A 24,005-nucleotide genomic window follows, 5' to 3' on the forward strand; every position below is an offset into this window, starting at 1 on the left:
ATATTTCTATACCGCCCAAAACTTGCGTCTTTGGGCCGTTTACAATTAAAATCTTGTGTTTCTTTTTAGACTGTGAGCCCTTTGGGGACAGGGAAGCATCTTTATTATTTGTCTATGTAAACCATTTTGAGAACTGTTGTTGAAACGTGGTATATACATATTTGTAGTAGTTGCAGGACCTAGGAAACCATCTTGCTCCCCTATCACTACAGTGACTGATCTCATCTTTCAGCAGTTCTTTCCTCTCCACACTGGAGGCAGAAATTCCAGAACATTACTGGCTGACAGGCCCCCTCCCATCCTAAAACACACAGAGCACACAAACTCTGTTTAGTAGTGTCAATATATTTTATCTTAAAGTTTGCTTTACATATAGAATACAAAAATAGGCCCAGGAAGGACATGGTGCCTGGTCTACCCAAGAGGCTTCCAGTGCCAGGACATAAGTAGGCAGCAGGGCTTGGGAGAAGCCTCGCCCCTTCTGAGCTTGAGGTGTGGTCCTGAGGACAGAGGAGGCCCCACGCCCCACCTGGGGTTAGTGTCTTAGAGATACAGTAGGTGAATTAGAGCTGTGAGGTGTCATTGACCTTCACAACCCCCGGGGTGACCAGACAGTGCCCAAACTACAGTACTGAGAGGCAGCACAGGGCAGAGGCCCGGCATTTGGGGGAGTGTGTCAGTGAGAAAACATAAATAATTTAAACAGAGGGAGCTTTACAGACATCAGTTGGGCCACCCTGGGAGGTAGGTCAGTATGACAAAGTGGATAGATTAGTCAAGACAGACATTGACGTGGGCATGCCCAAACCTAGACAGTGAGGGGGACCCTGCTGCTGCTGCTGCTGCTGCTGTTGCTGAGGAGCACTGGGAGGAGAACTCCCCAGAGTGAGGGAGTCTCTCCAGCAGTAGTGGGAGGAAATGCCATGGGGACGACAGCTCAACTGTGGCATAACCTGTGTGAGGCACCTGGGACAGTCTTTGCACTATCCACCCAGCAGGAGTTTGCCAGGGGCTAGAAGCCCAGGTGCAGTGTGGAAAGACAAAAGAGAAAAAAGGCTGGACACCCTGCATAACTCTGGGAGTGCGCCTGCTTGTGATGCCACATATGTGGCAGAGTTCGCAATGACCGTGGTTGTCAAGCCAGACCCATTCAGGGGGTGGGGTGGGGTGAGTGGCTATGGCTGGGTGTGCAGCTCTATGCCCAAGTTTTCCTGTGCAGCTCTTAGCTGTGCTGTGGTGCGGTCCTCAGCCATGCCCAACCAGGAGGAGGACCAAAACTGATCCAAGCTCAGTTCAGTGGCTGATGGCAGGGAAGCAGATTAAGAAGAAATCACAAGTTGTGTCAGACAGACAGGGCAGGATCGGCAGATCAGCTGGAAGATCTGGGACAGAGTTGGTGTCCAGTCCCACAGATCTTGTGCACAAAAGGAAGGGACACCTCTAGAAAACTGGATAAGGGGCAAGGGTATGACCTCCTCCAGCTTATTTAGTAGGGTGTTGTTCAACCATTGAGGAGGTGTAAGGAGTGTCTTCCCAGCATCCCCTGTCCAAGACCTCCAGCAAACTACAAGGAGAGTGGGGGACATTAAGCAAGTGGAACCCTCCCTAAGGAGATTCACGCATGTCAGTGAGAGTATGAATGAGACCACGGCTATGGAAAGAGACCTATTACAAGATGAAGGACTTGTCAATACGGATCTCGTACCAAAATGGAACAGAGATGAAGAAGCAAAGGATTCTCATGCCAAGAGAAAAGCCAGGGAGTGTAGCTTTAGGCCTCCGCCTGCTCAGAGCAGGGATGTCCAGCTCAGAGCTTTGGTTGCACCTTCACACCGAAGGGTCCACCCCTACTCCATCCATTCCTCCTGCAGCCCCTGGGGGACATTCTCAGGAGAGCTGGATTGCAGGCGATCCTCCTCAGCCTGAACTCTATTATGCTCTCCCCCATGCAAGGGTAGACTTGGAAACCAGCAAAGGCCACCTGCACCTCCCTGAGAACAGTAAACGGTGTGAGTGGAGGATCCGCACCTTTAGCAGGCAAGGAAACTGCCATCGGGGACTCCTGGCTAACTGCATTCAGATCTGAGGGAGTCTCCAGCAGGGTGGAAAGCAGCAGCAGAGTTTCTGGCCTCAGTCCCATTACACTCCTGTCACTGATGCAGGTGAATTATTGCTCTATGGCCCCCTTAGCCCTGGCTCCAGCCCCTGTGGAGAGGAAGTGGGTGGCCCAGCATCAAGGGGAGGGCACAGTGGTGTGCCAGGCCCGCCAGTGGCCTGCCCAATGGTCCTGCCTGCAGGGTCCAAGCAGAGTGCAGAGTCCTAGTAGCGCCCAACCTTGGCATCGCCAATGGCTCCCCAGACATCAAAGACAAACTCATCAGGGAAGGCAAAGTCGCCCAGTTGCTCGTCTAGAGCCTCGGCAAATTCATCGGGATTCTGCTTGTCCTTGCCCAACTCCACCATGGTAGCAGCTGTACAGGGAAAGGGGAAAATAAGTAAGAGGTGAGCCTCAGTTCTACCTCAAATAAATAGTTCATTTGCCTACACAAAAACCTGGCTGACAACACAAGGAGAGCCTACTTGCTTTGAGAGATGCTTGCAGGTTACTTCAGTTCCTGAGAAACAACATAAGAACAGCCCTCCTGGATCAGGCCCAAGGCCCATTTGAAGGCCACCAAATGCTTCTGGGAAGCCCACAGGCAAGAGCTGAGGGCATGCCCTCACTCCTGCTGTTGTTCCCCTGCAACTGGTATTCAGAGGAATCCTGCCTCCAAACCTGGAGGTGGCATATAGTCATCAAGACTAGTAGCCACTGATAGAGCTGCCCTCCATGAATTTGCAGGGGGTAAGGAATGAAAAAGGAAGATGCCAGCATTCATAGGGATGCTGCTGATGGATTAGCCCAAGCCTCTTAATGTTACTTTCTTTCGTTCTTTTTTAGTATCCAGATTGAACTCACCCAGCTCTGTGTCACGGATTCCCATGTAGCTTTCCAGGAGATCATCAACCTTCTCAATGGCCTTTTCCTCGAATGCAGATGGCTGCAAAGAAAAACACCACAACTATTTCTGGAGCAGCAGCAACAATGCTTCTTTTCCTCTCTAGTAACTGGAGGGAAGGGGGAACCCTCCCACTGACTTGGCTACGCCTCTTAATAGACAGGGCTGAGATAGTGCTAATGCAGGGGAAGGTGGCTGCAGAATATCAGTAGGGCTGATCAAGTGGGAAACATGTGGGGCTCAGTTTCTTCAGCAACAGTGTGAAGGGGGCAAGGAAGAGCTCTGGCCCAGGCAGAGAGTCCACAAATATTGGCTTGGCTTCCTAGTCATCCCTTCTGTATGTTTGCCATCATCCTTCTGAGCCCTGGAGAGAGAGGAGTGCTGCTAGGCACCCTTCTCATCGGGGAGGTGCTCAGCGAGTATATTTGTGGACAGCCTTCTCTAACCCACTCCTAGAAGGAACCAAAGGCCCAGTTCCGCAGCACAGCTGCTTATTTCCATTAGGTACACACCTGTTCCTCCACAGTGGCTGGTCCTTTGGCCCGAAGCCGCAAAGTACCTCTTCCAGTGCCAAGCTGAGTATTCCCCCCATGCTTACTTCCTGCAGACCTCTGACTGATCATATCTGGAAAAGAGCAAGAAAAAGGCCTGCTGAGTTCCTGCCCAGTCTGCTGACTGGTGCTTCTGGTTCCAAAACAGGCCCACCAGGGCCCCTTTTCACATCCACAAGCCGTGGCCTGCTCACAAGCAACCATGCAGATTTCCCAGATTTTGGCCCACATGATTTGCAGAAGTGTAGTGCTGGGCACATGCATATGTGCACACATACATCCCAGCTTGCTTCAGGCTCAGGGCCCAAACTGGCTTCTCTTCCCACTCAAGATCACCACTCACTGAAGTCACCATGAGCTTAGGCCTGCAGGATACCAAGACTGGACTATCCCATCAAAGTCCAGTTCCCAAGTTCTTGCCACCAGACCATTATGTAGACCAGTATCACTGTCTATTTGTCAAATACACAGAGTTGAGTTTTTAAGAGCAATAGTAGGGAGAAGGCAGTTACTCTAAAGGAGAACTGGGAAGAAGCATTTTCAGGGGAAAATCTGTGGAGACACATGTGCCCACCAAAAAGGAAAGGGCAAACAGAGCACAAGAGAATCTGCAGGTAGTAGAAACTACAGGACCACAGTTCCAGATGGAGGGGAAAGAGTGCAAGAAAATGAGGAGTCATGGTGGGAAAGCCTATGACAGGGTGTGCTTAAATGCTTCTTGTTCTGGCCAGGAAGTTATTTCATACATATTCAGTACAAGAGCACAAAATATCCATTTTCATCTTAATTCAACACAACCTATTTCCCTCAGTTTGTTGTTTACTGGAGCCACAACTCAACTGTCAGTGCCACCCCTTTTAAAAACAAATTCCAAAAGGTTAGGAGGGCCAACCTCTGGACCAATGAGAGGCCAGAGATTTCCCCCTTAGGAAGGAGGCTGCTCTCCTTATGCAAACATTCCAAGGCAGACTAAAGTTGTTTGTGTCAAAACACTTTCATTAAGAAGAGGAAGCATGGAAAGTAATGGGGGAGTGACAGTGGAGAGATCTGTGGGAAAGAGGTTTGGGAAAGACATTTCTTGAGACTATCTTGGTCATACCTGTAATATGTTGTTTAAAAACTGAAACAAAAATAAGAAATGCTTCCGTTCCAGCACACATCAGGCCCATTCTCTTTCCATCCTAAAGCTCAGAGAAAAGGTTTAAGATGGAATTATAGGATTCCCAGCACGAGCTCCCATACCTGCAGATGGCTCAATTCCACAACTCTTGCCGAAGCACCCTCAATAAGTACCTCTCTTTCCCTAGAAAACATACTGAGGTCATACACACAACCTTTTACTGGGGTGCGGAAGGCAGGACAGCACTTACCTCACCCCACCAGACAATCTCTCCTGTCCTCCTGGCCGCACAGCTCACACACCCAAACAAGCAGCTCTCCCAGGAGCCACACAGCCACCTGAAGGTTGGGACAACGCAGCCCAACCTTGAGATATCCCTAATTGCACCACATGAAGAGCACAGTGCATTGAGGGATTCTCCCTCAGACAGCTGCTCTAGGCACACACCCGGGGGCCTGGGGTGGGCGGAGGGCACGCTCGCACCCGTCTATCTGGGTAAAAATCCTGGGCTACCCGGCGGGGCAGTGTCGGGGTTGGCGACGATCCTGGCACTTTACACTAGCAGACCTACCCTGGTAGGGCTGCACAAGCCCAGGTAGAGCTGCTCGTGTGAATAGCCTCACTGTGTTGATACTTCGCAGTGAACACTGTTAATTCTAGTTAGGAGTACCAAAGGAAAGCCGAGAGGGAGAGAGAGAAATGAGAATTTAGCATCATTTCCCTCCGCTTACTGAAGCAGTGGCAGCTGTTGATCTAAAGGCGAGATCCATGCTCTGACAAGGGGTGAACACTTCTGCAGTCTAGAGACTAGCGGGGTGGGAAGAAAGAGCAGGACAAAGGCCAGCACTGCAGGACATCAGCAAACGGAAAGCGCTTCCCATAGGCTGGAGTAGAAAGAAGAAGCCAGCTGAGTCAACAGTGCACGTACAGTAGTGGGGGGAAAGAACTCAAGGGAAAAGGAGATAATCTCTGCTCCAGTGATAATACACAGCTGTCCAGTTGTGTAGATCCTTTTCTATCCTGCTGCAGCCCTGGTTTGGATACAGAAACAATGTTGGTTGCTTCAACTGATTATCTATGCCAGGAGCTACACTGGTGAATTGCATTTCTGTTTGTTCTGCCAGAGCTCTCAGTGGCATTTGATGGCATCAACCATGGTGTTCTTCGGGGCCACCTTGCTGAGATGGGGATTAAGGGCTTCATTTTGCAGTGGTTCTGTAGCTTTCTGGAGGCTAAGGACCCAGAAGGTGGTGTTGGGTGATTTCAGCTTTATGCTGTGGCCACTGCCTGATCTGTTTGATCTCGTCTCTCATGTTGTTCAATAGCTACAGTGAGGGAAATAAGTATTTGATCCCCTGCTGATTTTGTCCGTTTGCCCTCTGACACAGAAATGGCCAGGCTATAATTGGAATGGTAGGTTTATTGTAGCTGTGAGAGACAGAACAACAACAAACAAACCCTCAAAAGCCCAGTGCCCAAAAGTCAGCGATGGATTTGCATTGTAGTGAGGGAAATAAGTATTCGATCCCTTCACAAAAGATGTCTTAGTACTTGGTGGCAAAACCCTTGTTGGCAATCACAGAGGTCAGACGTTTCTTGTAGTTGGCCACCAGGTTTGCACACAACCCAGGAGGGATGTTGTCCCACTCCTCTTTGCAGATCCTTTCCAAGTCAGAAAGGTTTCGAGGCTGATGTTTGGCAACCCGAACCTTCAGCTCCCTCCACAGATTTTCTATGGGATTAAGGTCTGGAGACTGGCTGGGCCACTCCAGGACCTTCATGTGCTTCTTCTTGAGCCACTCCTTTGTTGCCTTGGCTGTGTGTTTTGGGTCATTGTCATGCTGGAATACCCATCCACGACCCATTCTCAATGCCCTGGCTGAGGGAAGGAGGTGCTCACCCAAGATCTGACGGTACATGGTCCCGTCCATCGTCCCTTCGATGCGGTGAAGGTGTCCTGTCCCCTTAGCAGAAAAACACCCCCAAAGCATAATGTGTCCACCTCCAAGTTTGACGGTGGGGATGGTGTTCTTGGGCTCATAGGCAGCATTCCTCCTCCTCCACACACGGCGAGTTGAGTTGATGCCAAAGAGCTCGATTTTGGTCTCATCTAACCACAACACTTTCGCCCAGTTCGCCTCTGGATCATTCAGATGTGCATTGGCAAACTGCAGACGGGCCTGTACATGTGCTGCCTTGAGCAGGGGGACCTTGTGGGCACTGCAAGATTTCAGTCCTTCACGGCGTAGTGTGTTACCAATTGTTTTCTTGGTGACTATGGTTCCAGCTGCCCTGAGATCATTGACAAGTTCCCCCCGTGTAGTTCTGGGCTGCTTTGTCACCGTTCTCATGATCATTGCAACTCCACGAGGTGAGATCTTGCATGGAGCCCCAGACCGAGGGAGATTGACAGTTATTTTGTGTTTCTTCCATTTGCAAGTTATTGTGCCAACTGTAGTCACCTTCTCACCAAGCTGCTTGGCGATAGTCTTGTAGCCCAGTCCAGCCTTGTGCAGGTCTACAACCTTGTCCCTGACATCCTTCGACAGCTCTTTGGTCTTGGGCATGGTGGTGAGTTTGGAAGCTGAGTGATTGCTTGCTTCTATGGACAGGTGTCTTTTATACAGGTACTGTAACAAGCTGGGATTAGGAGCACTCCCTTACAGAGGGTGTTCCTCATCTCAGCTCGTTACCTGCATATAGTGAAAAGAAACCTGGGAGCCTGAAATCTTGCTGGTTGATAGGGGATCGAATACTTATTTCCCTCACTACAATGCAAATCCATCGCTGACTTTTGGGCACTGGGCTTTTGAGAGTTTGTTTGTTGTTATTCTGTCTCTCACAGCTACAATAAACCTACCATTCCAATTATAGCCTGGTCATTTCTGTGTCAGAGGGCAAACGGACAAAATCAGCAGGGGATCAAATACTTATTTCCCTCAGTGTACATGAAATTGCTGAGCAAGAGCATTGGGAGTTTTGGAGCTCTGCATCATCAGCACAGTGATGAAACTCAGCTTCCATTCTCTGTTTTTCCTTCCAAGTCCAGGACACTGCAGAAGTGCCTAGCTGATGCACAAAGATGAAGGAGGTTTGGATGAGGGCCCCAAAACCTGAAATTTAATCTTGACAAGCTAGAGGTGCCTCTGGTCAGGAAAGGTGCTGATCAGGAGCCTCATTCAGATGTTAAGAAAATGAGATGCTATACCTGGGTGGAGCATCTCAAACGGGGTAAGAAGGCCCGCTCTGGTCCAATCACTGACCCCCAATGCCTGCCGATCACACTTACAATGCCGTTCATCTGAAGAGGTGAATGCCACTTCCATTATGGCCAGGCACTTTCTTGATCAAGAGACTGGGGTGGCATTCAGATGAGTGGTGAGCTGAGGTAAGTGACAGGATTGGGGGGGGTGGCTTTCAGCCCCATTTTTAATCATCTGTATATGGCTAGGAAATAGGATCTCCCCTGGAAACTCAGGTTTGCGGTGGGGGTGGGAGGAAAGGGCGCTTCTTGATCCTGGTTTGATCTTGGTTGTCAGCTGTGGGGAGTGGCACCTTTGCCCAGCTTAGGCTAGTGTGTGTGCTACGCTTGTTCCTGGACAGAACAAAATTCTGGCCATGGTGATATATTATTTGGTCACCTCAAGAGACTGCCCTTGAAGAGTGCCTGGAAATTGCAGCTCATGCAGAATGCTGCAGCCAAGCTATTAAGTGTAGTTGGCGCATCAGACTGCATAACACTAGCTGCTGATTTGTTTCCATGTTAGGAAACATAGGAAACATAGGAAACTGCCATATACTGAGTCAGACCATTGGTCTATCTAGCTCAGTATTGTCTTCACAGACTGGCAGCGGCTTCTCCAAGGTTGCAGGCAGGAATCTCTCTCAGCCCTATCTTAGAGAAGCTAGGGAGGGAACTTGGAACCTTCTGCTCTTCCCAGAGCGGCTTCATCCCCTGAGGGGAATATCTTGCAGTGCTCACACAGCAAGTCTCCCATTCATATGCAACCAGGGTAGACCCTACTTAGCTATGGGGACAAGTCATGCTTGCTACCGCAAGACCAGCTCTCCTCTCCTCTGTTCAATGGAAGAAGCTGGTGATAACCTTTGAAGCCCTAAATGGCTTGCGTTCAAAGTTCACCTTGCACCGTACAAGCCTCCCCCCTCCGCCCCCACTCCCAGAGATTCGTGGGTTAGGTCCTCTTGCGTGTCTAGTCACTCTCAGAGGGACAACTGCTGAACATGTGAGAGGGGGCCTTCTCAGGTTATGGCACTCTGTCCCAAGAGACTTGCTGTGCCCTCTTGGTGATTCTCATTTCCTGTGAAAGTTAGATACTATCTTTTTAAAGTGGCCATCAAAGTCTGATCTTCCTTGTAGAGCTTGGTATTATTAACCTGCCTCTGTTTTTTTAGTTTGCCTCTCAGTCTCCAGCGACTACAAAGCTGTTGTACAGATGTGACAAAGAGCTATGTTACCATTACAAAGCATCTGCAACTCAGAGAGTGCACAAGTGACTCAAGCAACCGCTTTCCATGCTCCAGGTACCACCATGCACATTCCCTATGGGGACGTGCGCACACTCCCAACACTGTTAGTTCCCCTTTCCATGATACCTGGGGGCAGGGAAGGGAAGCGTGCAGGGAGTTTTGATATGCATGCATACACACATATACAACCAAAACTTCTTGAAGCATGCACAGCTGATTCCTTGTGTCTAACTTTACAGTGAATCTAGGATGGATAGTTTTTCACCATTCCATCAAGTGGCATTTTACCTCTGCCAATGCTTGTCAAGAGGTTTTATATAATCTTATAAGCTTAAGAAAGTAATCTTTGCTCAGTTCCTGTAAGCAGTATTTAAGATGCTGACACTATCAGCAGTAATGTCCTAATCATCTAGCTGCCCCCTAGTTCTGCAACCACTCGTGTGCATGTGTTCTCTGTTCTGTCACTGGCTTGTGGTTGTTTATCTAGTTCTTGATAAGGGATGGTCCAGCTGACTGAGCATTTCTACACACCGCTGCCACAACTGGGCTTGTTGCTGATTTGGAGGTTTCCTTCGCTTTGGCTCATGCTAAGTTGCTTATCAACTGAGTTTTTGATCTCCAAGCAATTTGTGAGAGGACCACCTTGTTCTAAGCTCTAGTACTCTTGGCACTTAAAAGTAGCAGAAGAAAGGACACTAGATAGAACTTATGCAGAGAGCGCCCTCTACATTGAGAAGGCTCTGGATTCTCTTCTATAGGCATTGTTACTTCAGACATACAGAACTTTTGCTCACAAAGTCATCACTCAAGAGAGCCAGCGTGGTGTAGTGGTTAGAGTGCTGGACTAGGACCGGGGGAGACCCGAGTTCAAATCCCCATTCAGCCATGAGACTTGCTGGGTAACTCTGGTCCAGTCACTTCTCTCTCAGCCTAACCTACTTTACAGGGTTGTTGTGAGGAGAAACTTAAGTATGTAGTACACCGCTCTGGGCTCCTTGAAGGAAGAGCGGGATATAAAATGTAAAACAAACAAACAATTATGTTGAAGTACAAAAGCTGATGGGCTATATATATGCAGGGCCAGAGATGCTTTCTATCCATTTTGGGTGATATACCAACAGTCCATTTCTTGAGATAAACGACCTCAGAACAATAGTACATATGCTGATAACCTCCAGCCTTGAGTACTGCAATGCGCTCTATGTGGGGCTGCCTTCGTATGTAGCCGGAAACTGCAGTTGGTACAGAATGCAGCAGCCAGGTTGATCTCTGGGTCATCTTGGAGATACTATATTACTTCTTGTGGAGGAACGAGGCCTAGAACTCTTGGTTTTGTAAATGGGTTGTATTATTATTGAACTGATATTCCCAAATCTCTTCTTGTTGTAAATAAGCTCTTATAAAATTGTATTAATATACACAAACCTCATTATTGTAAATAGGACTCCGTGTTTACAATTTCCTATGCATGAAAAAACTGGCAGGACAAAAGTTCATGCCTGCTGTTTTCTTTAATTTCACATTTAGAATGTCGGTTTGGTTTTGGAGGAAAGAGAAATTTTGAAAAATGGAGGGAACTTTGGGCTATGATGACTGGATGGTGAAGGAGAGGAGTTAAGAAGCAGTCTACAAGAGAGAACTCTGCAGGAGAGTCCTGGAAAATGTCAGCAGACGAGCCTCTCTGAAGATGGAGAATCAGATTTGGAGAGCTGAAATCACAGAAGAGCCAGGCTGGATTGAGCCCCAGGCCTGCGCTGCGACCAGGATATGAGGCTGCACAACAATCCAGTTGCTGAGAAGAGGGTAAATGCAGAGAACTCCGAGTAGGGAACAGTTTAGTATAGGTTAGTGGATGTGTTTTGGTGGCTGTTTTGTGTTCATATTTTTGCTGTGTAAAGACCCAAAAAGAAAATGTTTTAAGGGAGCAATTTTTTCTCAAAGTAAACTTGCTTGTACTATAAAGATTAGAAATTTATTTATTTGTCTTCACCCCATGCCTATAAGCCTTTCTACTTGGAGGTGGGTGTCCCCCCCCCCCCTTTTGGTGTTTGGTCATTTTTGGCAAAGGTGTAAGGGCTGCTGCAGTGGATCCAGCCGTACAAAGTCTACTTCGTGGCAGCAATAAAAGTATAGGCGGGATAGGCAGCTATTCCTCCACCTGTGATGGCAATGGTGGGGATAGGCAGCTATCCTTCAACATTCCTATCTTAAAAGAACTACACTGGCTTCCAAGAAGTAGAGGACCAATACCAATAACTAGAGAGTTCCTTCTGCAGTTGCCACCAGCTTGTCTGGTGGCTACACAGAGACTCTGGAAAGGGCTCCCTGCTGAAATAGTCTCCCCCTCTGACAACTTTTAAAAAGTCTCTAAAGACAATTTTTTTTCACCCAAGCTTTTTAATTAGACTTGAGTTTTAAAATTGTTTTACAGTTTTAATTTCTGTTTTAATTTGCTTTATGTTGTTGTAAACCACCCAGAGACAGAAGTTTGGAGTGGTGCCCAAAATAATAAATACATACACAATTATCCTGTTTCAATAAGTCCAAGGATATTAACACTGGATACCAACGGACCATTTTCCATGGAGCAGTTGGATGACAGTATCAAAAGTATTATTTATGAAGCACTTAATGTGACTCATTGTTTTATTATAACACACAACAGGTTAATAGTAATAAATCACATAGACACAAATGGTCTCAACATAGTTGTAGGGTTGATTCCTGCAGTTATGTTAATTGTTTTGCTTCCATTTGGGGCCTCATTTGTGCTGGAAACCCATATAAACTCCCATGTTTACAAGTAGCTTAGTACCTGTTCAGGCAGCACATCCACATTCAAGCCCGCTTAACTGATGGTGCTTCAAGATGCTGATGGAATTTCTAGTTCTTTTGAAAAGTAGATCACAAATGGCAGGCTTTCCTAATGCCATCTGTAGATGGGCTGGACTCATCTTCAAAGACCCTGGCATTACTCTGTATATCTTGTGGTATATGTTCACTTTAATAATCAGCTCAAAAATCTGCATTATTCTCTGCCCTAAGAAACTGGTAACACTTCACATTTGTTCAAATCAGCATTTAAAAAACAAACTCCATCGTACCATAAGTGTGCAAGACACAAGGGAAGCCTTTATTTATTTATTTATTTATATACTGCCTAGTATAAAAATCTCTAAGTGGTATAAAAAGCTTTGAGAACGGAATCAAATAGCCACTGAGACTTTCATGTTTGCTTTGTTCTTTGAAGAAAAACACAGACATCTGATTTGTGGGAGGTAGCCTCTGGTGTGTGGTCTTAGAAAATGAACTGGCAGGTTAAAGCTCTAATTTGGATTTGGATAACAGAGTATTCTCATAAGACATCACAAGTTTGTTATGATGCTTCAAGAAGCAGTACTTGCACCTGCCAGCATAAAAGGCAGATGCAAGGAGTATAGCAGTTGCACGTTGGGGACGGAGCCATAGCTCAGTGGAAGAGCATCTGTTTTACATGCACAATGTCCCATGTTCAATCTCTGGCATTCCAGATAGGGCTCAGAAGGACTCCTTTATGAATGCCCAGGAGAGCCTGGTGCGATTCAATAGAAGGCAGCTTCCTAGGTACCACACTTACATAAAGCATATTCAGAAAGACAGAATTCCAAGAAGATCCCATGAACTTAATGAAGGCTACATTCACTGCCTGGGATAGGTGACTTAAAATTGGAGAGTAATCTCCCCCACCGCCACCCCACTAAAACCTTTAGTTAATTGTCTGAGGAGCAGGGAGAAGTACTCTTGCCAAAGTTGGAGCAAATATGAAGACACTACTACAAGAAGTATTCCCACTGTAGATACAGACAGACAACCTTAAGATGTAAGAAATATGTAAATGGATTCCAAAAAAGGCAACAATGGGCCATCCTAGAGCAAAAACTCAGCACCCATTCTTCATACTTCTAACTCTTCTGTTATAAGGAAGTCTACAACTTAGATTTGCTAGTTATAATTGCCTACAGACAAGGAAGTATTGTATTGAGTTATTCTTGAAAAAGCCAGACAGGTGGAGAGATTCCAATGTGGATGAAAAACCAGGCCCTCATTCTAAGGGGTCAATATGTTTTCTGTATCTTTACACTCTCAAATTTAAGGGAGGAGGGGAATTGTACAGATTAATAAACCTCTCTTTGTATTAGTCCAATGAAAGCATTTGCTCCTTTTTGGGGTGGGAGCACACAACTCACCTTGAGTTTGTGTCACATACAGATTGAATATGTGCTTAAATCCGCCATGGCTAAGTTGCTGCCAGATTGTCCCGAAACACAGGAACTGCTCTCCTGCTTGTTTATGCATACACAACTGTGGTGTTGTCTGTAATTATTAGCATGATTTCCCCCTTTCATTAGGTAACTTATGAACTGAAATGCCAATAGGCTGATGTACATTTCCCCCTTGTCAGTTCTGGTGACCCTGGCACATCAGCAAGCACCCCAATCAAAGGTGGATGTGTCACCTTTGATGCCAAGACAGGTTAGTAACAGCTTCTGGAAACCACACTACAGGAACATTGCTGGGGATACTTGTTTGATATGTTAAGAATAAAAAGAGTTTGAGACACTTGCAGATCAATCGGTAGAGTGATCTAGAATTCTTGCTATTGGTTTGAAAGAAGAGAAACCTGTCACCAACAAAGAAGTTAGGGAGGCTGATAAACTACTGAATTATCTATCTACACCATATAATCCCACGGCTAGAGCCCTGCACAAATCCTGCAGCCTAAGCAATTACCCCTCCACTCAATGCTCTTGGCAGCCCAGCTACATATCCAGCAAGCTGGGGTTTGCAAAGTCTAGTTATTCAGAAAGAGAGAGAATGAACGAGCGCACACACACACACACACACACACACACACACACACACACACAAAGTCTGCTAACAGCTTCCTGGAACCATCCCCAGCAGCAGCTGCCTGGCTCCCTGCCCCTCTAGCACACACATACACACCCATAGATGCATCCAGAATTCCGCTATTCTCCAAAAGACAAATTAGAATGTTATGGGTTATGGCTCAGCCAGGTTTAAGATCAGGGAAGGTTGTGATCTTGGCAGTAAACTGCACCTAGACATGAGGAGTTTGGGCTGGGCTGGCCTCGCCTGTCTGGCACCAGAAGCAGCCATGTGACAACCAGGAACCTGCAAGAGGGTGTGCCTCAGAGACACCCAGCCAACCAACCTCGAGGAGCAGCACACACCTTCTAGGGAAGGCAGGGGTGCAAACCTGGAAAGGGAGGCCTCTCAATCTCGCTGTAGTCTTCAAGCAGCCCCATGGACTCACAGAGGGGCAGAGAATGAGCTTCCCTCCACTGCAGTGACTCCTGCTCTACATAACCCTTGTAATGTGCAGACTTTGCTACAGAGAATAAGTTCATCCCTGTCCAGAAGAACAGGGCCCATTCTGGGTAAAGGGTTACCCACAGGCTGCTCGGCCAGCCAGCATTTTTTATGCAACCGTTTCTAACCCTTGTACACAAAATGGGAACACACACAGTTCAAGCAGATCCCATTCCTTTGCTTCATGCAGCCAGCATCCCTAAACAGGCCTCTTCAGTTGCTGCGGGTCTGCTTACAACTCTACGGCAGGGGTGGGAATGCACTGGCAGAAGCAGTGCACATAAAATGGTCTGGTTGCTCTAGTTAGTTTGGCAGGCACACATTTGGCCAGTAGTAGCCCCAGATGTTCCTGGCCCCTGGTCTTATTAGGTTTCCTGTCTCTGTCCCCTCAGCTACATGACAAGACATCCCAAGGAATGAAGCAATCCTAAGTGGAAAACCAAGCTTCACAGGACTCTTGGCTGGGCCTTGCCTTTAGAGTTGGCTGGATGTCTAACCACCAATAACTTCTTCATCACCTTTGCTGGAGACCTTCAGCTGACGGAAGAGCAAGAAGCCCCAATGAGCTAGCTGGAAGGGAGAAGCAGGGCAGCTGCTGCCCTCAGCCCCTCACAGGCACAGAAATGCAAGCCACACATTACATACCCAATCAGAGGGCCTATGAACAGGAGAAGAGCGTGCTGGGAATGGCCAAAGCACACAAACTAGAATAGGGGGAGACTATACCAATTCCCAGTCTCCATCATTTTGCCTAGGGAACGGTGTGAATCTCATGACAGCAAGAGGATGAATGCGGCTTTAGTTTGTGGATAAAGACTACCCAAAATAAAGGCGGGGGGGAATTGCTGCTCTAGGCAGCCCATTCTGGACCAAGCTAAAGAAGTTGGTGCAGGACCTCTAAATCACCCTGCCCCCTGCAGCAATTGCTCCAGAAAGTGGTTCCCACCCAGAGACTGCATCTAAATTAAATATGCCCTGAGAGGGCCGCTTGTGCTGAAGGCCTTTTAGTTTAGGAAAAAAGTGATGAAGAGGAGACATGATAGAAGCTTATAAGGCTATCCATGGGATGGAGAGAGGGGATAGAGTGAAGGTTTTTCTCCCTCTCAACACTAGAACCAGGGCTCATCCCATGGAAGTGATTGCCAGGAAATTTAGGACATACTTTCTCACACAGCGCATCATGGAATTATCTGCCACAGGATGTGATGATGGCCACCAGCTTGCATGGCTTTAAATTGGCCTAGACAAATTGATGGAGGACAAGTCTATCAATGGTTACTAGTTCTGGTGACTACAGGTTACCTCCAGGTACAGGGCAGGATACCTATCAATACCAGTCACAGGGGAGCCATGATGGGAAAAGGGAGCACGCCTTCATCTTCAGCTTGTGGGCTTCTCTGAGGCATCTGGTACATCACTATGGGAAACAGGATGCTGGACTATAAAGGCTTTGGGCCTGACCCAGCGAGGCTGCTCTTATGTTCTTAAGGATGGAACCTTAAGGATTACAACCTAATGGATGTAAGCTGATTTGCTAGCATGCTTTTTTTTTTTTTTTAAGGCAAGGCCTGAAGTTAAGTTTCCACCCCTGGCATAAGCTTGAGGATTTCTGAATTTTCTTGAAAAATAGGAATGACAGGATGGGCACAAACACAGGAGGACCATACAGACCCAGTCACCACATACATTGGCCTGTCCCACTAGAAGCATGCAATGTCTCTGATCCTGACTAGGACTCTAGACTGCGCCAAGAATTTGCACATGGCTAGTCTGAGCCTGGCCTAACTCCTCTTCTTGCTGTCATTTTATTTTCACAAAGCCGTTCAAAAGTCAGTTTTGCATTTGCTTTTATTACAACATTACCACATTCAAATGCAGTTTGTAGAAATATTGAACACATACAAATTATCAAAAGGTATGTCAGGATATGAAAGTTCATCAGATCCTATTGTTACACTATTAGGTTCTCTTAATAGTATTGGAGAAACATGGGATTTGCCTTTAGCTTAGTGTCTGCAGAAAAAAATAAGTTTCAGTTGCAATCCTATGTACCTTTACTTGGAAGTAAGTCCCACTGAATTCAGTGGCACTTGGTTCCAAGTCAGTATGCATTTGATTGTACTGTCAGTGTGTTACTGGGGGAAAACATGCTCTGAACACACATGGCTGGCACTCAAGACCTTATACCCAAACTTATTAATTAATAACATGAAGGCAGAGAGCAACAAGACGATAATAAATCAATTGATCTCTTTTTGGCATGACAAGCATAACAACAACTTGGGAACACAACACATGAAAATCAGTTGATGCCAGAACTATTTTCTGGGGAAACCAAGACCATGTTTCTACTACCAAGGACTTATTGGCTCAGTTCCCCTAGCCTAGGAGGTTTTACAGATCAGGACAGGTTACAGAGCCAACCTGAAGAGCAGGTCAGCTAGTGGGTTCCTTGGAAATTGTTCTGTGTACTGGCAGGGGTCACATGGAGCTCTGACAACTAAAGCAGAGTCCCACTATTGGTTGGCTCAAAAGCCGAGCAAGCAAGAGAGCAGTTCTGCTGGAGAGGCACTCATCTGGATGGCTGACCTTGCCAGGACAGCAACTTCAACATTTGAGCATCATACAGAGGAGCGAGTTAGCACAACTACTCCCGAAACACAAACAAGCACTAATCCAGCTACTGAGATGAAAGGGGGCAATGAAGGATAAGTGCATGCACAATGGCTGCCACCAGAGAGGAAATTTCAGGAAGTGGAAAATCATCCCCCTTCCCAGAACTGTCCAATGAGTCACTCAAGGAGGAAGAAATTTGCAGTGGCAGGCTGAAATGATGGATAGGATGAAGTACAAACAGCAGGGAACATGATGCATTTAGAAACAGGAAATCTAGGGGCTTATTCCAGCTAGCAGGAGAAATTATGAACAGCGGTGTATTAGGACTCCATAACTTCTGGACTTTACAGCTACCAAACAACATGATCTTGAGGCAAGACTCTCTCCACTAGGCAGAACCCAATAGGCGCTGGAAGGCACTTCGTAACCGGATTCAAAGACATCCAATATAATCACCAGCCTAATCCACAAAGGACACGAATACAATGGCAGCACATGGCTGTGACCAAAGTGGAGGAACTGGATCTGTCCAGAAAATAGTTGCCAGCACCAGAGTGGTAGTCAACAAGGAGATTATGAGACAAATTGAGCTCTGCACGTCCTCAATGTGAAGTCTCCCACAAGGCTCCTGCCAAGGGTCGGGGGCAGTCCGGCTCCAAGCCACGTACCACACTTCCTCAGCACTCCTTTGGGGCACTTCTAAAAAAAACCTTCCATGTCCTTCCTCTCTCTACACTGCTGCCAGCATTCCCTTTTTATACTGAATAAATACAGATCCCCCCGCCCCGCCTTACAAAACTTCTAATAGAGAAAGCTCTACTGACTGGATACAAGGGGCTTTTTGAAAGTCTGTTTGGCAGAGATTCAGTTTAGGAATATAGAATGCTTCCTGGCTGGTGCCACTCTGACCCCTGCTGGAGAAAGGAGGCTTTTGCATCCATTTCAAGCCAGGCAGAACAGCCCCAATCAGAAACACAGGCTTGCTGTCTTTCAAGGCAATTTTACATAAAGCACTTTGTGCGTGTTGTTATTGCACAGTAGATCGCAAAGACAGCCCTTTTCAAATCTGATGTACATCTGAGACAATATAAGATTTGCATTTACAAAGTCACAGGAAATGCAAAGCACACTTTGGGGGTCAAAGAATACATTCCAATCATAGAGCACCAATGTAACTCCCAATGCAATTTTCTACCTGTAAAAGCAGCTGCTGGTGCTCCCAACTTGAATCAAAGCCATGGAGCAAAGGGACTAACCATTTCCCCCTACACTGCTGCCCCAATCCCAGCTGATATTAGTTGCAGAGGGGGAAACTTGGCACAAACATGTACTTAAATATTCTCCTTGTCTAACAGCAGTTTCAGGAGTGGGGTTGAAGTTGGGGAATCTGTGCAAGAGGAGTAGTGGGAACCCCTCCCCCAGTCCAGATTGAAGAGCCATGCAGCTGCTTTTACAAAAATAAAATTACATTGAGAATTGTAGTAAGAGAACTCCAACACAACACCTAGTTTGCCCCTTTGTGGTGTGTGAGAACTCCCCCAGCCACCTTGTAAATCATACAGTGTGCACACCTCCTGCGTCACTTTTATGCAGGCTGTCAATCCATCTTGAAGTTTCCAATATTGCAGCTATCCACCAAAAGAAAGGTATTAGCCATATGCCCAACAGTTCAGGCGGTGATTTGGGGGGAAAACCGACCTGAACATAAGATCTGCTAGAGATCTGGGTTCTGCTAGTCTGTGATGGATGCTTAGCTGGAAGATGGAAGAGGGTCTTCTCTGTGGCTGCACCCAGACTATGGAATTCCCTCCCAAACGAGGCACGTTTTGCTCCTTCTATAGCTGTCTTTGGCCGCCAAATGATCCCCTTGTTTTGCCAAGCTTCTAATCTTTTGTAGCTGCTGCTATCGATTTTTGAAAGTGAAAAAGCATTACTCTATTGTTCAATATGTTTATATTGTTTTAGTTTGTTTTATATTACATGCTGTGAGCTGTCTAATCCATTGAAAAATAAGATGGGATAAAAATAATGGCTGATGTTCAGAGCAACACTCCATCTGCTACAGACAAATTCAATTTTGCCGATCTCCCGTTCCCTCTGAAGCCCACTGTGTCTCCCAAGAGTACATCTATGAGGGCTGTGCAACCCTCAAGAACATTTTTGGAAGGCACAGTGGGCTTCAAAAAGGGAATTCAAAGAAAATTGCCCTCTTCTGCAGTGTGCATGCAGCGCTAATCTGCACATCAATAAATAAAAATAATCCATACTCCTCTCTCCTTTTATAGACACACTGGGTAGCTTCCAGACTAACACTGCTCTTGCATTAGAATGTTTCACATGTGCAACAATTTTTGCACACCTCCCCCCTTCATTCTGTGATATGTCCCTGAGGGATTGGGTGGGGAGGGGACTAGCAAAAATAGTTGTACATGAAAAAATACTAGCACAAGGGTAGTGTTCATCTGGATGCCACACCTTTGACTCTAAGGCTGCAATTCTATGAAAACTTTCTTGGAGTAAGTACTATTGTATTTCCGAGCATGCAGACATAGGGCTGAACTGTAAATGCATCATATTTGGGATTAACAATGCCATAAAGTATAGCACAGATCTAATGCATGTGTTCCCCATCTGGGCATGCTCATGAAAATGATATGCAAATTATGTCAATTACAGACAGCTTGTGCTTAAGGCCACAGCTAATTTTCATAAAAAGCCTAAGAGCCCTGCTGCAGCTCTAAAAGTGTCCACCCTGTTGTAGATGGCTGTTGATGTCGTACAGAAGCAAGCAAGCAGAATTTTCTCCTGGCCAATTTGCAGCACAACAGCCAGCTGAAGCCAAATGCCTGTTTTCATGGCTGTGTATACTCTGTGCCCCTCCCGCCCCGCCCCCAATCTGGCATCAATTTAGTACAAATTCTGTGCCAAGAAAGGTGACCTGTATAAAATCATGCAAATACTTACAATTATTCTGGTTTTGCTAGTAATAGCGAGAGGCAAGGAAGTACACAGAGAACTCAAGTCCTTCCAATGCCCAGGAAATCTATTCTACTGTTATTTATTCTGGTTTTAAATTTCAGCAGACCTTATTCACACATGTCCAGGCATACTAAATGCAGCTATAAGAGCTAGAAAACATGCTTTAACACAGGGATGCTCAACGTTGGGCCCCCAGATGTTCTTGGACTTCAACTCCCATAATCCCCAGCCAAAGGCCACTGGGCCTGGGGATTATGGGAGTTGAAGTCCAAGAACATCCGGGGGCCCAACGTTGAGGATCCCTGCTCTAACACACACACAGACACACACGTTGTTCTCATAAGAACTAATCAGCCCACTTTCCTTGCACTGTCTCTGCAACTGGACTAAATTTGGTTCAACTCAAGGTCCATAAGTTAGATCTCTTGCACCTCAAATGTTCGTGCGTCTACCATCTTGGATTGGGGTAGATGACATCACCACAAACTACAACACTGGGGCGTCCCTATGTGTCCATACAGCTGTAGCAAATTTGTTTCAAATCAGTTAGACTGTCTACAAGTTAGGGCACTTGCGCCTCAGAGGTTTACGCATCCGCCATCTTGAATTGGGGTGGATGACTTTGTCACAATCTACACCACTGAGGTGTCCCTACAGCTGTAGCCAAATTAGTTCAAATCAGTTAAGTGGGTCACAAGTTAGCTCACTTGCGCGTCAAAAGTTTACTCGTCCGCCATCTTGAATCAGGCTAGATGACATCACAAACTACACCACTGAAGTGTCCATGTGTGTCACTCACTACAACTGTACCTAAATTTGGTTCAAATCAGACAGACAGTCCACAAGTTATCCCACTTGCACCTCAAACATTCCTGGTTCACAAGTTAGCCCACTTGCGCCACAAAAGTTTACACGTCCACCATCTTGAATCGGTGTGGGTGACATCATCACAAACTATACCATTGAGGTGTCCCTGTGTGTCACTCACTGCAACTGTACCCAATTTGGCTCAAAAGGGCTAGATAGTCCACAAATTAACCCACTTGCGCCTCAGATATTCATATGGCCACCACCTTGAATTGGAGTGGATGACATCATCACACACCACACCATTAGGGCATCCCTATGTGTCCCTACAGTTGTACCAAATTTGGTTCAAATCGGTTAAGCAATTCACAAGTTAGGCCACTTGTGCCTCAAAAAGTTTACACATCTGCCATCTTGGATCGGGGTGGATGATATCACAAACTACACCGTCGAGGTGTCCGTACAACTGTTCAGGTGTTGCTAATTTGATTCGGGGGGGACAAACACACACAAACGGACTGACACACACAATGCCAGGTGATCTCATAAGCCAAATGGAAAGTAGGCTAAAAATGGAAGTTCTCAGGAAGCTTAATTTTTCATTCAGTACAACATTCTGCACTGCCATGGAATCACAGCATACACTCAGTCCTGCTTCTTTTCTCTGTCCATCCATTTCTCTTTGAAGGACTGTGCAGGAGAGAGATCATTCTAGTTCCTATGCTCACCTGTGGAACAATGTTCTAATCCCTTTGGTTGTTTTAACTTCAACACACACACACACACACACACACAATCTCCAAACACAGTATAGAGTACAAGAGGGCAAGCTTTCCTTGCTCTATGCTGGTATGCTCAGTCAGTGAGCAGCTTGTGCCAAGTGAAACACAGAGCCCCCTCCCCTCCCCCAGTTTGACACAAGCAGACCGTGCTATGAATTCAGAAAAATGTGGTTACGCTTCCCTTCAGCTGGCTAACCCATTTCATACACAATGTGGAAGTATAGCTGAAGATCTGCATTAGTTGTAGACCTGTTTTGCTTTGCCCACGATCAATTTACAAAGTAACAGGAAACTAGTTTGTTGTAAGCAGAGAATTCAAACACACCCTTTGTCAACTTTCTTCTGTTAAACCAGGTATTTGCTAAGTGCTAAGCAGTTCTTCCTGTTTAGAGGAATACTCCATCTGCTTATGAAAGGCCCACAGAATCCAGATACTCTTTGAGGAGCTGAAATATAGTTAGTCAAATTTCATGTGAAGTTCAGATCTTTTCCCCGGTTTCTCGCTTTATAATCATCTTACTTATACCAGTGAGCATGTTCTTGAAGGAAACTGATTTTAGGCCTTATGCCTTTGAATTTCAAACACCTAATTGCTACTGGCAGCCAGAGAAAGAAGTTCTAAGATGGTGAGTCATTAAAAAGGGAGGGTTTTTTGAACTCCAGTCTTTGGCTGGTGTGTGGTAGCAAGATACCCTAGGACCAAATCAGTCTCTATTTCCCTCATTACCAGCCAGTGAATACAGGGCAACAAAACCAGACCAGGGAGTTATTCACACATGGTTTCATGCCACGGGGTATCTGAAGAGTGAATCTGCTTTGCAGCAGATTCACAGATGTTTAATTCGGGGGATTAAATGGACAGTTCACATTGGGTCGGCTGCTCTCCGCAATCCTTGCAGATCCTTTCCCTTGTTCGTTCCCATAGCTTTCTCCGGGTTTTTTCTCCAGCCAATCACATCCCCCGCTGAGGAGGCGGCGAGAGCTTTTTCTGTTTTGTTAGTTTGACAGCTGGTTACGGAAGAACGGCATGACAAGCTGCCAAGCAGCCGGATCAAACAGCAGAATGCTTAACCTGAACCTACCGAATCTGACCCAAATCTTTGCTGATTTTTATAATGAACTTGTCTTTGTGAGTTAATGCCTTCATCACCTCATCCCTCCTCCTGCACCACAAACACCCCAGACATTTAGGAGGCAGGGAAGTTTAAAGTAGAAATCATTGCTTTCTCTCTGTCATGAAGACAACTGCAGGCTCCTGGAATCAGCGCAGACAAAAATGGCTCAGATTACATCGAAGCTGTAGTCTCCATTCTGCATATCTAAAGCCTATGTAAAGCATAGCAAGACCCATATTTTGCAGTTTGTGCTTGCGTTTAAGGCAGGAATTTATCCCTCCCCCTCCCCTCCCCTTCTGGACTCCTTCCACAGAATTTCACCAATCTGCCACAACCCCTCCTCACCCAGCACCTGCAATTGCAAATCACTCAGAGCAGACCATACCCAACACAACTGTCAAACTTCCCTTCATTGAGTTTTGAAAAACACTGAATTACTGGCAATGACCACTCCACACATCTTAGAAAAACTTCAGGACATAACAGAAGTCTCGATGTTGTTTTTTAAAGCTACTGAAAATAGAGGATTTTTAATGCGGCACATAATTCAGGCTAAGCCAGAATACAGAGCCTTGATTCGGGGGGAAACAGAGTCCTGTCTGTACTGGTCCTTGATAGCCCGCAGCGACTTTGGAGTAAATGCAGCTAATATGTGGACTGGCACACTCCATTCCAGAGGAGATTCAAAGTAAAAGCAATGTATGTAAAACCTCTAGCTCTACAAAACCAGGTATATGCATGGAATCCGTTTGGCTTGAATCTGGACTGGATTCGAACCAACCCAGCCTGGCTGAACCTGTTCGCAGGCCACTTCAGGGATACTTGTAATCCGGCGAGGATTCCCCTTTACAAGTAAAGGGGGCATTACCTAATCCCTGTCTTAAAAGGTAGCAGGGGTGGGGAAGAGAAAGAATACTCCTTCATACCTTTAGTGGTGGCCGTGTAGGGACATCAGAGGACGCTCCTCCAAGCCCCCAGCTGGCCTCCCGAATGACAGCCAAGGCCAGCTGCGGCCCAGTTCGGGACCCCATGCACACACATGGAGACCATTCTTGTGATCTCCATGGATGCCCCTGCTGCCACCTCAGATGTCTCTCTGCCACTCCCACAGCCACCACTGAAAGTTCGGAGCAGTACCCTCTCTCTCACCCTTCCCCTGACTACCTTTAGGACAG

The 24,005-nt window shown here is 46.5% G+C and overlaps 1 protein-coding gene across 4 annotated transcripts in view; it reads right to left on the bottom strand.

Annotated features, from left to right (window-relative positions):
• Positions 1-329: 329 nt before the first annotated feature.
• GIPC1 (GIPC PDZ domain containing family member 1) overlaps positions 330-24,005 on the bottom strand; it is a 57,535-nt gene continuing 33,859 nt past the window's right edge. For all 4 annotated transcript variants that reach the window (XM_053303274.1, XM_053303272.1, XM_053303275.1 and 1 more), the window contains exons 5-7: positions 3,512-3,624; positions 2,960-3,041; positions 330-2,471 (exon numbers count right to left, since the gene is read on the bottom strand). In XM_053303274.1, coding sequence (XP_053159249.1) covers positions 2,320-2,471; positions 2,960-3,041; positions 3,512-3,624 — 347 coding nt within the window. In that variant the 3' untranslated portion in view covers positions 330-2,319. The remainder of the gene's footprint in view (positions 2,472-2,959; positions 3,042-3,511; positions 3,625-24,005) is intronic.

This window comes from Hemicordylus capensis, chromosome 2, assembly GCF_027244095.1.
Source record: "Hemicordylus capensis ecotype Gifberg chromosome 2, rHemCap1.1.pri, whole genome shotgun sequence".
NCBI classification, from domain to species: Eukaryota; Metazoa; Chordata; class Lepidosauria; order Squamata; family Cordylidae; genus Hemicordylus; species Hemicordylus capensis.